Source organism: Acomys minous, assembly GCF_964271855.1.
Source record: "Acomys minous genome assembly, chromosome: 13".
NCBI lineage: Eukaryota > Metazoa > Chordata > Mammalia > Rodentia > Muridae > Acomys > Acomys minous.
The window spans coordinates 72,215,797-72,232,160 of NC_140495.1; the positions used below are offsets into that span (position 1 = coordinate 72,215,797).

General features: G+C 42.3%; 1 protein-coding gene across 2 annotated transcripts in view; it reads left to right on the forward strand.

Annotated features, from left to right (window-relative positions):
- The window catches only part of COL9A1 (collagen type IX alpha 1 chain), an 84,115-nt gene that overhangs the window by 43,087 nt on the left and 24,664 nt on the right, over positions 1 to 16,364 (forward strand). For both annotated transcript variants that reach the window (XM_084752285.1, XM_084752286.1), the window contains 9 exons: positions 2,141 to 2,194; positions 4,670 to 4,723; positions 4,872 to 4,925; positions 5,050 to 5,103; positions 5,554 to 5,607; positions 6,605 to 6,649; positions 7,598 to 7,651; positions 7,745 to 7,798; positions 15,722 to 15,775. In XM_084752285.1, the coding sequence (XP_084608411.1) occupies positions 2,141 to 2,194; positions 4,670 to 4,723; positions 4,872 to 4,925; positions 5,050 to 5,103; positions 5,554 to 5,607; positions 6,605 to 6,649; positions 7,598 to 7,651; positions 7,745 to 7,798; positions 15,722 to 15,775 (477 nt within the window). The remainder of the gene's footprint in view (positions 1 to 2,140; positions 2,195 to 4,669; positions 4,724 to 4,871; positions 4,926 to 5,049; positions 5,104 to 5,553; positions 5,608 to 6,604; positions 6,650 to 7,597; positions 7,652 to 7,744; positions 7,799 to 15,721; positions 15,776 to 16,364) is intronic.

Consider the following 16,364-nt stretch of genomic DNA (forward strand, 5'->3'; position numbering starts at 1 on the left):
TCCTGATCCCCCCTTTCTCCTTTATCCCTGCTCCCCTTCCTATCAGAAAAAGGGACCCCCCCCACCAAGCCACCCCAGCTCATCAAGTCGCCTCAGGACTGAGCACATCTATAAGGTATTTCTTTAAAACAAAAACAAAACACTGAGGTCCCATATATTTTTATATCCACGCCATTTTAAGTAACATTCTTTGCGCTCCTCTCGGTTATTAAGTAATAAAGTCCATTTATTTCGAAGCAGCCAACACCCAGTCTATATTCCCCCTGGATTTAACTCACCACATAGGATAGGTGACCTCTCCTTGAAACCAATTACTGTTCCTGATGTGTTCTTTATTTGAGGTATTTCTTTATTTGATATTTTAAAAAAAATTTCATTTCTCTGCATTTCTGTCAAATTGTTTTTTTTTAAAAAGAGAAAAGACAGCACCTCTTGTGAACACAGATGCAGAGTGGTTACCTAGTAACAGCACTTTGGGTCTGAGCTCATGCTGAACTGCAGTAGGGGGGAGAGAGAGAGACAGAGAGAGAGAGAGAGAGAGAGAGAGAGAGAGAGAGAGAGAGAGAGAGAGAGAGAGAGAGAGAGACAGAGAGAGAGACAGAGAGAGACAGAGACAGAGAGAGAGAGAGAGAGAGAGAGAGAGAGAGAGAGAGAGAGAGAGAGAGAGAGAGAGAGAGAGAATATATCAATGCCATTCCTATAATGCAAAGGCTGAGGTGTGCTCTCTTAATGCAAGGTGAGCAATGAGTTCAAGGTCTTTTTCAGATCTTCTAAATCCTTTCTCTTTGGTGAATGGATAATCCCTCTGCTCTGTTCTAGTTTTTAGGGATCAAAAAAAAAATCTCAGGGCTCTGCTTCCATAATGGTTCCCCTGCCTTTGAGTCCACCTGGGTCTGAACTTTCTATCAAAGGTTTTCTAGTTTTTCATTCTTACCATAGATGAAGTCCACCTGGTTTTGTCAGACTGACATGTATCCAATGCCCGTTGACTGCTTTCCACTTGGTTTTTTCACCTCCTCGTTTCATCTACTTCATTAGGAGACCGCCCGTCCATCTGAGCTGTCCTTGTGCTCTCGTCATCACTTTGTAGAGGAGAAGAGCACTCCAAGATGGAATTTGTATTCTGTTGAGGAGAATATGTAGGGAGCACAAAATCCACTCTAGTTTTGTTTTTAAAACAAAAACCATCTTCTTGATTCTGATGAGGAAAATAAGGAGATAGCATCTATTCTATAACCAAGTCAGACATCATTTCCAGATGATCAGACTTGAAAAAAAAATGGACCAGTGATTCTTAACCTGTGGGTCAAAACCCCTTCAGGTCAGTTTGAAACAATGAAAACAAACCCTGTACATCAGCTGTCTACCTTATGAATCATAACAGTAGCAAAATTACAGTTATGAAGTAGCAACAAAATAATTTTATGGTTGGGGTCACCACTCCATGACCAACTGTATTAAAGGGTCGCAGCATTAGGAAGGTTGAGAACCACTGATCTAGACAGTTTTTATGTCATCACATTGTAGGGCAGATCTGTCTAGAGAAGATTGGTCCATCACTATATATAAAGGGAATATAAATCTAGGAGTAGGAACATTTATCTCCCTCTAACAGTTCGGTCTTCTGATGCACATAGTCATCTGATACTTTTATTCTATATCAAGGGTGGGGTGGTGGTTTCCAGAGACATAGATGTCCTTCTCACATCTGTGGCACTGCGGTGTCCAAAGGAGCTACCCCTACATTCACAGTCACCTCGAGGCTCTCAGGCCTCCAGCATGAATGAATCCCTATAGATATGCTGAGCCTTTTGGAGGTTGACTCCTATGTCTTGTTCAGCGAAATGCTCTGAATGAGTCCCAGTTTATGACAGCAGTTGAGACTAGATCCATTGTTAACTTAAAATACTCAGAGTGGGATCACAGATCGTCCTACGTGCTGCCAGCATGGTGAGCGACACACATTAGTGGTTCCATGGTGGGGGTGTCTAATGACTCACTCCCCCGTGCTCATTCACAAATGCAGCATGCATGGAGGCATAAGGCCTCCTTTAATTCCTGCTGGTATACGTTAGAAAGATGAAGATGTCCTGTAACACAAATGGCTAATCTGAATCGTGTTTCCTTGTCTTGTTTTTAGGGTGCTCGGGGATTTGATGGAGAGCCTGGACCTCAGGGCATTCCAGGTGCAGCTGTAAGTAGTTTTTGTTTTACACACACACACACACGCACACACACACACACACACACACACACACACACACACACACACATACACAGTGACAGTGTAGGTGCTAGTTTTAAAGGCTATTTTAATTGGTGTATCTTAATGCTTCTACCTCCCTCCCAAGCCCCATCCTAGGTAGGAGAGTAAGAATGTTAGTGGGAAGAGGGAGCACAGGCAGCTCTTTTTTTGCTACTTCCTGCTCTTCAGGGTCCTCTGGTTCTTTGGGGTAATAGCAATCTTCATTTCAGGACACCTCCAATTTTTTCTCATCAAACTGCACCAACAGCAAACAGGAGCAGCAGGGGAAGAGCAGCCTTCTTCTTTCTCGGAGTCTCCAGTCTCTCTCTGGGCTCTGACCTATTCCCCCTCCAGAGTCCTCAGAATTAAACTATCTGCAGCTGGCAAAGAGACCCTCTCAGAGCCTGCGTGAGGCAAATAGTCAGCTGCTGTGGACAATCTGAATCAGTCCCATATCCCACACCTGGGATTAAAACAAAAACATGTTTATATAACATAATTGAGTTTTTAATGACACCAAAACTTCCACTACAGTGACAGATTCTTTTAAATTTTAAGCAATAATATGTTCCTTTCCCTCTCCTCCCATCTACTCTGCTCTCCTTTTTGCCCCTCTTTCCCTCTCCTTTATTCTGATGTCTTGCTATGTAGCCCTGGGTAGCTTAGACGTTCAGTGATCTTCCTGTCTCAGCAGCCCCCAAATCCTGAGATTACAGATGAACACTATTATATTCAATCAAAACACACATTTCTAAGACTTTCCCCCAGAATTAAAAAAAATTGTTATCTATACAAATCTATGCATATGTATCTATATACATATATATGTAGCATATACATATAAATAATTAAAATAAAATTCAGGTCTGGTAGTACAGGTCTGTAATTATAACTACTCAAGAGGTAGAGGCAGAAGATCCCCAATTTTAAGGTATGCTTGGACTACAGAGTGGGTTCAAGGCTAACCTGACCGACACGGTGAGACCCTGCCATTAAAATACGAAAAGGGGGCTGGGGACAATTTCACCATCAAAGTGCTTTGCTAACATGTAAAAGGCCCTGGCTCAATTCCTATTGTCAATAAATTAACATAAAAATGATCAAAGGTTTTCATATGATCTAAAAATTTTAGTCTTTCTCTTGGGTGCAGAAAACTATTTTACTGAATTTCTTAGGGGATGTGCCCCACGGCCACCTGTTTATGCCGACTGTATTCTCTGTTTGCTTTGGTTGTTCGAGTGCTTTGATTGTCAGTGGCCAGTTCTGGTGTTTCCTTCTTGACGGTTTCTGATCTCATTGGTCCACACTTTGACTACCATGTGTGCATGCACCATTATTTAGACAGCTGCCCCACACTGTTTTGAAGATGTACATATTTAAACAAAATCCATTATGCCACAAAAATTAAAGGAAGTAAGACAGAATTTCTCACTATCAAGGCCCAAAGGGAAAGACAAGCCATAACCCAACGATGAGCTAGAGGGTCAAAGGCTTGGACTGTGGTAGAGGAAGGTTGCCCTGGAAAGCCATGCTGGGAAAGGAAGCAAAGTGCTGGGGTGCTGCTGTGGCGATGGTTATTCGGGTGATCGCAAAGGCTGTCACTGCCTCTATGGAATGTGTGTTTTGACAAGATGAGACTGAATGGGTCAAGTAGACATGGGTTATAGGTGATGTCTACCAGCACGCCGAGCAGTCTGAACTGAGAAGTAGGGGCAGAGAGCCAGCTTAAGCTTGGAGTTAACAATTCCAACGACCCTATTTTAAGAAAGACATCTCATCTCTTGCCACGTATAGCTTGTATCATTAGGTGGATAATTTTTTACAGAAACCGTTGTTACTGAAGCAGAAACTAAATAGCGAAGAGGAAATACAGGTGTCTAATCCATACCTCAGCCTACCTTAAGAGCCAACGAGATTAGCATATATGTAGATCTAGGTAACAGTTGTTGTAGCTTTTAAGGTAGAATTCAGTCTATTTCACATGCACATCCAGATAGCACAGAACCCTTATGCATCTAAAAGGAAAACAAAAGACATAGGACTTCATGTATTCCCTATGGCATTATCAATGATGAAGACTATAATTTTTACAAGAAGATTTTTTTGATAGGAGCATTTGTGATAGATCAAAGTTACTGTGGGCAAAGAGCAACGGTTGCTAATAGCAGCTGGAGAGATGGCTTCATGGTTTGGAACACTAGTTCCCTCTCAGCACCCCAATGGCAGCTAACAACCATCTATAACAGCAGTTCTAGGGGGTCTAATACCAGCTTCTGGCCCCCTCAGACACCAGGCACACAAGTGGCACATGGGCGTACAGGCAGGCAAAACATCCATACACATTAAAAAAAAATTACTCAGTCATCCTCAATGTGGATTATGTCTTCTGACCTTAAAACACTGAGAACTTGTGTGTTTGTACAGGGTGATCAAGGACAGCGAGGACCTCCAGGAGAAACAGGTCCTAAGGGAGACAGAGTGAGTACAAACCGGTCTTTGTACTTTGTACAGAAAAGCGCAAAGAGGCCTGCTTTTCTGAGATATCTGTTGGCTTTGTGTATTTGGCATGGCTTATGCACTGCAATCATTGAAGATGCGGTGTTTCTTCTTTCTCTCTGCCCTCCAGGGCTCTCAAGGTTCCCGGGGAATTCCTGGATCCCCTGGGCCAAAAGGAGACACGGTAAGTCCCCAGCTGTAAGTGTCAAATATAGTTCCCAGGGTGATGACCGACTTGCCAGGGAGCTTCAGGAAACAGAAGAGTGTGACTGTTTCTAAGACACAGTGTGCTCTTTGTGTGTCCCTAGGGCTTGCCAGGTGTAGATGGCCGGGACGGGATACCTGGAATGCCCGGAACAAAGGTAGCTGTGTGGTTGAGTTTTGGCATGAATGGGGTTCTCTCTGCCCTGCGCAGCTATGCCCGGCACTTCCATTACAACGTTACCACGATGTTTGCCAAAACAGCTCTGCCATTCCCTCCCCCCCCCCTCTCTCTCTCTCTCTCTCTCTCTCTCTCTCAATGTTGAAATGAAGTGTCAACTGCGAGGCTCTTATTAAAATAGTATACTTATTTGCTTGCTTTAGGAACTCAGAAACATAGCCCCATTGATGGAAGTAGACTGAAGGGGATTGTATGTTTGGATGTGTGTTCTCTGTCCTACCCACCCCCATGCTGAGCTAAGTAGTTTAAGGCGTGCACCTGAGGTTAGCTGTAGGAAAAATATTTTACCTGAAGTGCCTGCACTCCTCTTTCTTAGAAGAACACATCAGTTCATAAAGGTATAATTGTGTGATTAAGAACTTGCTTTCAGGGTGAAGCAGGAAAACCTGGACCTCCTGGTGATGTGGGATTGCAGGGTTTACCGGTACGTGCTAATCTTTGTTTTTTTTTTTTACATGTTCATTTTTCTATGTACATGATTTTTTAAAAAGATAAATTGAAGGGTAATTAATTACATTATGCAATTTGTTAAGTTCTGAGAAAAATGGGTTTTTTCAAATTTCTTTTTAATTTTAAGGTTTACCTTTTTAAAAAATTTTCCCCTCTGGGATTAGCTAATCATTTAGCCAAGAAGCATAAAAAAAATAGTACGTTGTGCTTATGCACTATTTCATTTTATGGTTTGGGTCTACCTTTTCTATTACCATCCTTAAATACTCCAGAGCAATGGCTGCTGCTCGGTCTCTTGTCTTACCTTTGGCTAGTCTTGGAGTTTTTATTAGCAGGGTTGAGACAGGAGATTGAAAGAATTCTCAGGGACAGTATGTGAAAGGTTACCAGCCTTGGGTTATGCCTTAGTTTGAAACACTGAAGTTGATAATTCCCTACACTAGCACAGCTGAAAATTCATATGAAATACATTGTTTGTGTTCTTGAGTCTTTGAAGTCAAATCTTCCTGGTTAACAAAGAATACTTGGCAGTATCAAGCACTGGCTCCCAATCTGTTACGGCATCTGGTACTTTGCAGGCTGTCAGTAAGGACTCCCAATACCCAAATGAGCAAAGTGAGGATTTTATTATTCTGTACAAGAAGCAATGTTATGTTCCTATAGCATCTGTCCTGCCCGAAAGATTGTTGATGTGAGGATGGGGCTGACTTCTCACTTGAAAGGTTATTCCAAAAAAATAATGTTAGCTTGCAGACTTTCTTTAAGGTTCAGCCTTAGCAAGTCAGGCACAGTAAAGCAGTATGGTAGATGTCATGTGTAGCCCATTACTGACTCAACTGGGAGTGAAGCATCTTCCCACACTGCCTTTGAGGTTGCCATGATCCCTTTGCCTCTTCTTGGATGGTGGGTTTGGTATTTGATGGATTCTCAGATGAGGCAGTTAAACCCAGAATCTCTGTGTATTGTTTTAGGGTGTACCTGGGATTCCTGGTGCAAAAGGTGTTGCTGGTGAAAAGGTAAAAACAAATTCAACTTTCAGCTAATATTTTTGCGTTATGCCTTTATGAGTTTATTTCTGTTGTAATTTTTTAATACACCCAGCCTGGGTTTTATTTTATATTTAACTCCAGAGAGAAACCAGAAAGCAAAAGAAAGTGGCCACATTCTAATCTCTTTCCCAGCTGCAGAAAACTCCTGATGAGACTTTCTTCGTAAAAAAAAAATGCCATTCTTTGCTTGCATAAGAGAGATAGCTTCATGGCTTCTAACTACTTAAAATAAGAAATATATTATTAAACTATAAGATTTATGTCATCTTGTGTTCTGTGAGAATTAAAGGACATTTAAAACAATAGGCAAAGAAAGTAAACAAAATGATAAAACACAGCTTTTCTTTAGAACAAAATAGGCTTAACATGATGAAGTAGAACTTGAGGCCGGAAGGCAGTGCAGTCTGTGAAGTACATGCCTGCATTTGTTCCTAGAGCCCCTGTAAAAGGCCAGGTGTAGTAGCATGTGGCCACAATCCTGGAAGGATGCCTTCAGCTCGGTAAACAGTCAGCTTAGCCTACATGGTGGGTTTCAGGCCAATGTGAGACTCGGTCGCAACAAAAACAGGTGGCACCTGGGAAATGACACAGAAGGATAGACTCTGGCCTTCACACACACACACACACACACACACACACACACACACACACACACCCGCGCGCACACACACACACATGCACGCATGCACGTGCAGACACACAGGGCATTCACATGCACACACATACATGCACATGCATATGAACATGTGATCATGTGTGCATGCAAACACAGGCATAAGAAAGAGATTTGGTATTCTCCCAGATTCTCAATGTGATTAATGCTATTTAACTACAAGCAATATTTGAAGTGGGCGGAGCTGGGGGAAGACTATATTCACAGTCTGAATTACTCTAAACCTTGCGTTTTGTTTTTAGGGTAACACAGGTGCTCCAGGGAAACCTGGCCAGTTGGGAAGTTCAGGAAAACCAGTAAGGTGGCTTTTAAGCTTTTCTATCAATGAAGTTCACTAGCTACCAGGTGAGGTTGGTTAACGGTTTCTCTATCTGCTCTCCTTTCCGCAGGGCCAGCAAGGGCCTCCGGGAGAGGTCGGACCTCGAGGACCCAGGGGCCTTCCTGTGAGTACTCTCTCCTATGCCTTCCCTCCGAGGGTTTCACTGAGAGCTCCTTACTTATGACTGCATGGATGCTAGTGAATGTGTGAGCATGCGCGTGTCTATCTGGGTCACATAGACAGCAAACTGGGGATGCCAGTTTGTATATATACTATATCTTCTTTTCAAAAACCAGTACCAAAAATGGTGTGATTAACAGAATCATAAATAACTTTTTATTTTCATTTCACATTGGAAGTATTTTGGCATGGCTAAACACTTTTTCTGAGATGTAATTCGCACACTGTGTGAATTATCCACTTAATATGCATGACTTAGTAATTTTTAGTATATTCACAATATTATGTGGTCAGCACCACAATCAGTTTCAGCCTATTTCCATCACTCACCAGAGAAACCTGTTCTCTCTTTCAGTCTCTCAGCTCCCAGCCTTTCATCTCTGTGCAACTCATGGCTTTGGCAATTCTGAAAATTTTATATGAACAGATCCATACAATATGCCTCCTGTCACTGGATGTAATGTCTCCACATCCATCTACTCTGTAGCACGTACTGGCTTTGCATTTCTATTTATTGCTACATAACAGTTAGTTGTATGGATGAATTGCACAGGAAGACCACGTTGTTTTTCTCCATTCGTCAGGTTGGCATTTGGACTGTCTCCACTTTTGAATATGCGGCTATGAGAGTTTGTGTTCAGCCTTTTCTGTGGATGCCTTTGGGTACATACTTAAGAGTGACTGCGTTTAAACTCGGAGACACTTGCCTAGTCCCTAAGTGTAAATATGTGAACTCACCTATAGCTTATGTATCTACAGAGAACAAAGAAATGTCTACTTTGCTACTAGAAGGTACATTTTAATCCTTAGAGAGAAACTGATCAAAATATTTCACATTGGCACTAGAGGTGGCTCAGAAGTTAAGAACACTGGCTGTTTCCCTAGAGGACCTGGGTTCGATTCCCAGTGCCTGGGTGACAGCTCATTACTGCCTGTAATTCCCATCCCAGGAGATGCGTCTTCCCTCTCTGCCCGCTTAGGTGCTGCACAACACAACACAAAACACCCATACACATAAAATAATGAAGCAATTTAAATTATTAACATTGAGCACTTAAATCCTAGTGCGTAAAAAAAAATATCTCTGGCCTTCACTTTCAGTTCTTAGTTTCAGTCTTCTGGATAAAAACAAAAAACAAAAACCAAACAAACAAAACAAAACAAAACAGAAAACCAAGGAAATAAACAAACACTCCAAGGGAGAACATATAAGCAGTTCCAAATATGCTTCTTTGAAAAGCCTTTCTTGTGTGTGCGGAATGGTGGTTTTTAATCCTTGAGAAAGTGAAAGTTGTCAGCTGTCATTGGGCAGCAGAGTAGCGTTTTCTGCTTCTTCCGTGTATCTCTAAGTGACCTGTATCAGCTGGTTTCCAGGCCCTCTTGGCAGTCAAAGAAGCTAGAGCTTGCTTCTAGCCATGCTCTTTGCTCATTCCTTATTTTTTCCTTTAGGCTTGAAGCCTGTGAGTTTCTAACTAAAATATTTGCCATGGATTACTGTCAAGCACTGAGACTAAAGCCAGATCACATTAACTGCTTGAGCAGTAAGAATGCTGCATGACTGACCCAGGGAGATGTAGGCGTGTTGGGCAATTAGTGTTTTGAGACTGTTTACTGTTAAATACAATTTTTTTAAAAAGCAGAAAGCTGTGCATGGTTGAATGAACAATGACTACGAGCCTATTGTTTACCTGGAAATGCACTGAACACACACACACACACACACACACGGGAACTCTCTGGTGGCGGAACACCAGAAGGACACAGGGATAGTAGATTCTCTAGGTGTCCTGGGCTGGATTAGAGGAAGTTAACTGGTGGAGACTCTGGGATCTGAATTTCAGGTTTCTCACATTTCTAGGAATCCAGATTCTTCCCATTTATCCCAGTCACTGTGCTTTAAAGGGCCGCCCTTCCGCCATCATATTTCCTGTCTCTAACAGGCACATTGGTTCTGGCTTCTTCCTGCTTCTTTCTGTTGACTTTCTTTTTTGGCTTCTGTTTCTCTTGCTCAGGCTTGACTCAGCACCCACTTGGGTAGCTGCGATACCTTCTGATTTGCTTCATCGGCTCCATTTTTCCTGCCTCTACCAAGGCGTCTCAATAGGACAGCAATGGTATTTTGATATCCGCTGTTTTCTAGGACTCTTGCATGTTGCATGGTGTACCCTATCCATAACCGCCCGTGTCCACAATCACTGGGACCAAAGGAAGCGCCAAACACAGTTCCAAAGGCCCTGAGAAATGGCTGTACCTCCAGTCTGCAAACACCAAAATACTGATCTTCCCAAAGTACAGTTTCCATCTGAATGAAAAACAGAACAAAGAAAAAAAAAAAGTACATGACTTCTCCTAGGTATGGTGGAGAAGGAAGTTTATTATAGATAAGAGAGAGAGCATAACCAGGGACTGACACATCTAGGAGAGTCCAGAGTCATTAGGACGCTAAGCTATGTTGGGAGAGGGGAAAGAGGAAGCGAGAGAGTGGAGCAGGCACACATGGCGTGTGTGGAAACCTAAGGTGACAGAAACACTTCACTGTGCTGCAGCTTATCCACTGAGTAAGAGTTTGTCAGTTAAATAGAGCTTGCCGGTAGGTTAGTCTGGTTAGGTGGCTTGTTCCAGGGAACCTCTCTCTGCATCTTTCTAGTGCTGGAATTACAGGCACGCTGCAGTACCAGTATGCTATTTATATGGGTTCTGGAGATCTGAGCTCTGCTCTTTACACCCATGACAACCACTTTAACCACAGAGCAATCACCCTGGGCATCTACTTTTCATTTCTACTGAGATCCACCCCTGAAACCAGGCTTGGCTCGGTGAAGCTCATTAACTGCTCTGTGCACTTCTTAGCCTGCCTGTTTTTCCTATGTCAGATTTGGCGCTTATTTAGCAGGGAGCTTGTCTCCATTTCCAAGAGCCATCATTTCACATGGAGTTGACCCCACCATGTCCCCCGCTGTGATGCCTGGGTGATCTCTGTGTCTTCTATATGTCTTTACTTGGGACCTGCCATAAGTTAGTACTCAACAAATGTTTCTTACAATGAGTTGGATTGGAGTATAATAAATCCTGCCATGCTACTGGCTTTTTAGAAAGAAGGAAAAAAAAAAAGCACCTCATGATGTTGTAACTATAGCTCTGGAGCAAAGTTTCAACACCAAATCACTCTCCTGGAGGGTACAGTTTCTCTTCTGTTTACATCTTTGAGTTCCATTTTGTAGACAGACTCACCATTTCCATCTATGCGTTTGATCAGATTCCCCTGTAAATTTATCTCAAATTGAACTGAGTAGAAGGGGTGAGAATGCGTGTTGAGTGTACCCTAGATGCATGTCTTGGCAATGTGTTTTTGCTGGTTTGATCCCAAGAAGGATTAGTTGTTGTTGTTTTTTAAGTCACTAGTGATTTCATGCATAGGCTTTCTCTGTATACTTCCTCTGCTTGGCTTATTATTGGTCTGAGTGGCTCTCGATTCAGAGCACGCACAGAGCCTGGCCCCTGACACGGTACTACATTTTACTGGCTCTTAGCCAGCCACCCTCCAGGCGTCTCTGAACTTGCCCAGTTTCTGGGTGAGTGGTTTATATTTGCTCTGCCTTTGGTTCTGACTGGAAGAGCACCCCGCTGACTCACCTCCTTCTGAACACAATATGCTCCCATTGTACTTTTCCTGGGGACCCGTGCTCCATCCCAGCCCAACAGCCTCAAGCAGAGAGGTCTCCATATGGGGAGCATATGGTGTGTTGTTGAATATTCTAAGCTGCACCCCATCCTGCCCGGCGCTGGCAATGGTGTGTGAAGCTGATATGTGTGATGGTAAGCATCCAGACAGATTTTTCTCTGCCTAGCTATAAGAGAATATTTAAATCCACACAAGATAAACAGGACTATGTCCTATCACAAAATTGGATCCTTTAAAACATTCTTGTAACAAACTGGAAATTATTCCCTGAGGTTAGACCTCATGTGATTTCCCAATTTAATAGGAAAATGAATTGATTTTTAAAAAAAAACAGTCTAGAGAAATCAGAATTGATCTTTTGCTTTAAATCAGCATCCTCTCTTTTTGTTGTTGCCAGAGAGAGACACTTAGCAAACAGAACACGCTGACTATGACGATGTATAATTTCTCACTTCTAAAATGTAGCTATCATGCACCAAAGATAGTATCTGTTTTTCAGCTAGTTAGCATCTGGGGTAACTTTGGAAACATGTGAAATATGAAAGCCATGTCAAATTACAGTGACGGAATAGACTCAATTCTTTTGGAAAACAATTCTGGGAACTGTAGGTCTTACTAAGTTTTCAGATTTTTTTTGGTGATCTTTATACTTGTCTAATAGATCCTTTATAAGAGAAGAAGCATCAACTTGAATGATTTGGTGTCTATGCTTCTGTCTGTACTCTCATGACGTCACTGCCACGGCATGCCTTTCAGCCGGTGCTTGTTTGCCAAGTAGTAGAAGAGAATTCAGCCATTTTAACATTTAGGATGTATGAGACTTATCAGAAGTTTAAGTAAAGTAGGTAAAGACAAATACACAAACCCAAACTGATTCGTTGGTCTTTGTTATACTAGACACACAGAATCAGAGGTGAAGGGGACTGGAGCAAAGTGCTGGGAGACACCGGTGCAGCACAGACCCAATGGGCTCAGAGGTGTTATCTGTAGCCAGAGCTGGGACAGAGGCTCAGCATCTTTTCCAAAGCCTTGGATGGTTCTTAGGGATGCATCAGCAGATGGCTCTGAAGTTTTCAAAGACGTGGGTGGAAACACAGGGCGCCTGAGAGAAACAAAGAGCCTCTTAGCCCACTCTCACGCGTGAACTAGCAGCATTCCGTCTTTATTCTGGCTCCTTTTGATTCTCTTGTTATAAACGGAAGCCCTTATGCTCACGGGGTGTGTGAATATCAGCCACTGGGAGGAGCACTTGTAGACCAGCGTCCATCACCCACACCTGAGAGTGTGATGGCCACCTGCTGTTGAAGCATATTTAGCACAATTTCAGTTGACAGTGCCTTGCCTAGTGATTGTTAGAATGTGTTTAAGCTACATTTTTAGGGTGGCTTTTTGTATCTGGACTACTCATCTTTTTCTTCTAACATAAAAATCCGGAACTTACATGAGTATATGTAGTGTGTGTGTGTGTGTGTGTGTGTGTGTGTGTGTGTGTTGTATAGAAACTACAAAAATGGCTATCAGAAAACGTGTCCTTAGCACTTGTGTTATAAGAAGCTGTTTGACTACTCTAATGAAAATGAACATGGTAGACTTTCAAAATGAGGTGATTTCTATAGAAATGGATACATTTAGAATAGTCCAGAGCTTGTAACATTGCAGTGAAGAAGAACAAAGAACCTACCTGTTTGTGTATCAGCAGAGGAGTATATATCCACATGCCGTGGGTCCTTCTCCTGGTCCTACATACGCACTAAGCTCCCCCCGGTCCATCTATCCATCCATCCACCAGTGCAGACTTTTGACAGCTGTGCTCTGAGTCAAACATGGGTACTTACCACAGCCTCGCCAGAGGTTTGTAAGGACTTGTGAAACAAACAGAAAGATGCTATGATAGACAGGAGAAAATAAGAATTTGCCTGAAAAAAAAATTCCTTGTTTTTCCTTATGAGATAGTTAATCTTCCCAAGTATAAACCAAAGGTCATACAGTCCTAATATTTGAATTTATTCATTTGGTTTTTGGGAAAGAGCTATACCATTCATCCTTAATACTGATACAGTAGCATGACTTTTCATTTAGAAATGAATACTTGAGTTAGGAACTAAGCTTTCTTCAGATATCTGTTTTCGCTCATCAGTGACAATTAATTTTTAAAATTAAAGTCATGTTAGACCAATTTCACTGAGGATCTGCATCACAGTGAGGCTGAGAACTATGTGAAAAATGCCAGTGGTACATGTGCACCAAAGAGAAGTGATCTTGGCAGGCCTAGGCCAAATTAGTTGAAGCAAAAGACAATCTTTCCTTTTGTTGCAAATTTTAGAAATTAAACATATTCATCATAGGTGTGTTTAATCTATTATGACCATACATACTCCATATATATCTTATCCTCCTCTCCCCACTCTTCCATACAAGACCCCCACCCAGCCACCTTTCATTACCTTCTTGTTTTGTCTTTGTTTAGTGACTTGAGAAGTTTAACCCAGGTCATCTGTATGAGCACAGGTGTAATGCAGTCACTTGGAGCACTTGGAGTCTATTTCCTCCAGTATTCACCCTTAGTCAGTTGGGGCCCAAGAGCCTCCCCTGTGGTGGGTGTCTGGAGAGAGGGCAGAAGAAAATCTTTATAGATGGACAGAAGTGGGCAAAGAAGAAGAAGAACTGTCACAGTGGCCACTGTTTCATCTAAATGTACATCCTTACAGGGGACGGCCTCAGGCTTCCAAGTTGCTCATGGGATTAAGGACCAATGTATTATTCCGAATGCTTAGACCTGACAGGTTGTTAATATAAAAATTATTGAAAAGTACTTAAGAGCATTGAGCTTCAGCCACTCATAAATCATGTGAAATGACTACAATGAAATTATAGCCCACAGCCAAAGACTGTTGTAATGTGGTAACCTTTAGGGAAATCGAACAGTCAGAAGGTTTATGCATCTTGACACCTTGTTCAACCTAAAGATGAATGAATAACATATAGTCCAGAGCAGTATCATCTTACTAGAAATTCTTAGAAGTATTAATTATTAAAATGGCCCTGTTATATCATCTTAAAAGGAAACTAAGTCAGATTATTCCTTGATGTTTTATGGTACATCTTGAAGGTAATGTGATTTTTTTTTGTTGGTTTGTTTGTTTGTCTCAAGATAGGATTTCTCTCTGTGTGTGGCCTTGGCTGTCCTGGACTTGTTTTTTAGACCAGACTGGTTGTGAACTCACAGTGATTGCCTGCCTCTGCCTCCCCGAGTGCTGGAATTAAAAGCGTGTGCCACCATGTCTGGCTGGAAATATGACTGGTTATCTCCTAGCATTTCATTGTGTTCCACTCAGCTGAACACAACATTCGGTGTACCACTGGCTTTAGTCAAATCGCATGAAAATGTGTTGAGTTCTCAAGGAAAGAAGGAAAGGTCATGCATCTCCTTTTCTCAAAAGTTTCTTTTCTTTAACGTTTAGGGCTTCAAGCAGAATAGAAATGTAAAGACTTAGATTTCAAATTTTAAAAAAATGAAATTGGCCCACAAAATAAAATTAGCATTGCTGTTAGCAGGCCTTTATAGTGAGTGAGTCATACTTTCTGAAGTCTGCAATCCTTGGAGACATATTTAGTCCTGGAATGAGTGAAACAAGAAATTTTGTCTCAGAAAGTTTATAAATGTCTACCATCTGTGCCATCTTGAGGTTGCAGTAGTGACTTAAAGGCGAGCGTCTCTGTCCTGCGTTTCCTTTGTACGCTCTTCTGAGGTAAGCGAGAATTCGCTAGCTGCTCCTTTAACCATCCGTAGACCCAAGAGGGTTACAGAGACAGCATGCCCCTTGAGTAGGTATGGAGTACCCCACGAACACATGGAAACGAGAACATAAAACATGTGCATATGAGTGGCCACCAGGTAAAATAGGGTGTGGCTTTCATGCTGAGGATGTGGACAGGCAGTGGGTATCTCCAAGGGCCTGCCATCCAGCGAACAGCGTGGGCCGGTTCCATGATCCATGTGCGCGGAGGACAATTAGACCCTTGATCAGGTGGCCTGAGCCTTCAGTTGAACAGAAGGGAGAAGATTTTGGCAGCTCCTATGTTTTGACAAACACCTGGATGAAATGTTTTTCACCCCCATGTAATAATTAAGCATTTGACTCTGGCCTAAACATCCAGCTGATGACAACACATATGTTTTCACAGGGCAGTAGAGGGCCAGTCGGACCAGAAGGGTCCCCGGGCATACCAGGTAAACTGGTAAGTGATGCTTCCAAGCTCTACGTGTTTGCTTTCTCCAAAGCAAATACAGGGTTTTTTTTTTCTTTAAACAGGAAAGGAGAGAAAAAAATTTGCAAAAGGTCATCTAAATATATATGTATATACATATATATATATATATATATATATATATATATATATATATATATATATACACACATTTGTCATATGTGAAACTGTAAATATAGAGTTTCAGATTGTATTTGTGATACCCTCTAGGAGTATTTCAATGAATGTGGTTTGTAAAATGCGTTTGGAAAGCCTGAGAGGCATGAAGCGCTCCATTTGGCATCTGCTTCTTCTTGGCATGGAAGCCAGCTGAGGATGAAAGCTGGCTTTTGCTTCTTGTGCAGCTCCTGTTTACACAGCGGGAGAAGCAACAGTGTGCTGCCGGGCCTCGGCTGAGAGAGCCCACTGTTGCAGAGTTGTACAGAGGGAATTCAGGGTCGGGTGGAAGGTGGGAGGCCCCTGGGCCCTCTTCTCCTGGGATGCAGGAAGGAGGCAGACTGAAGAGGCAGAAGTAAACCAGCCACACACTAATTTTAGACAGGAGTTGATATATACCCCC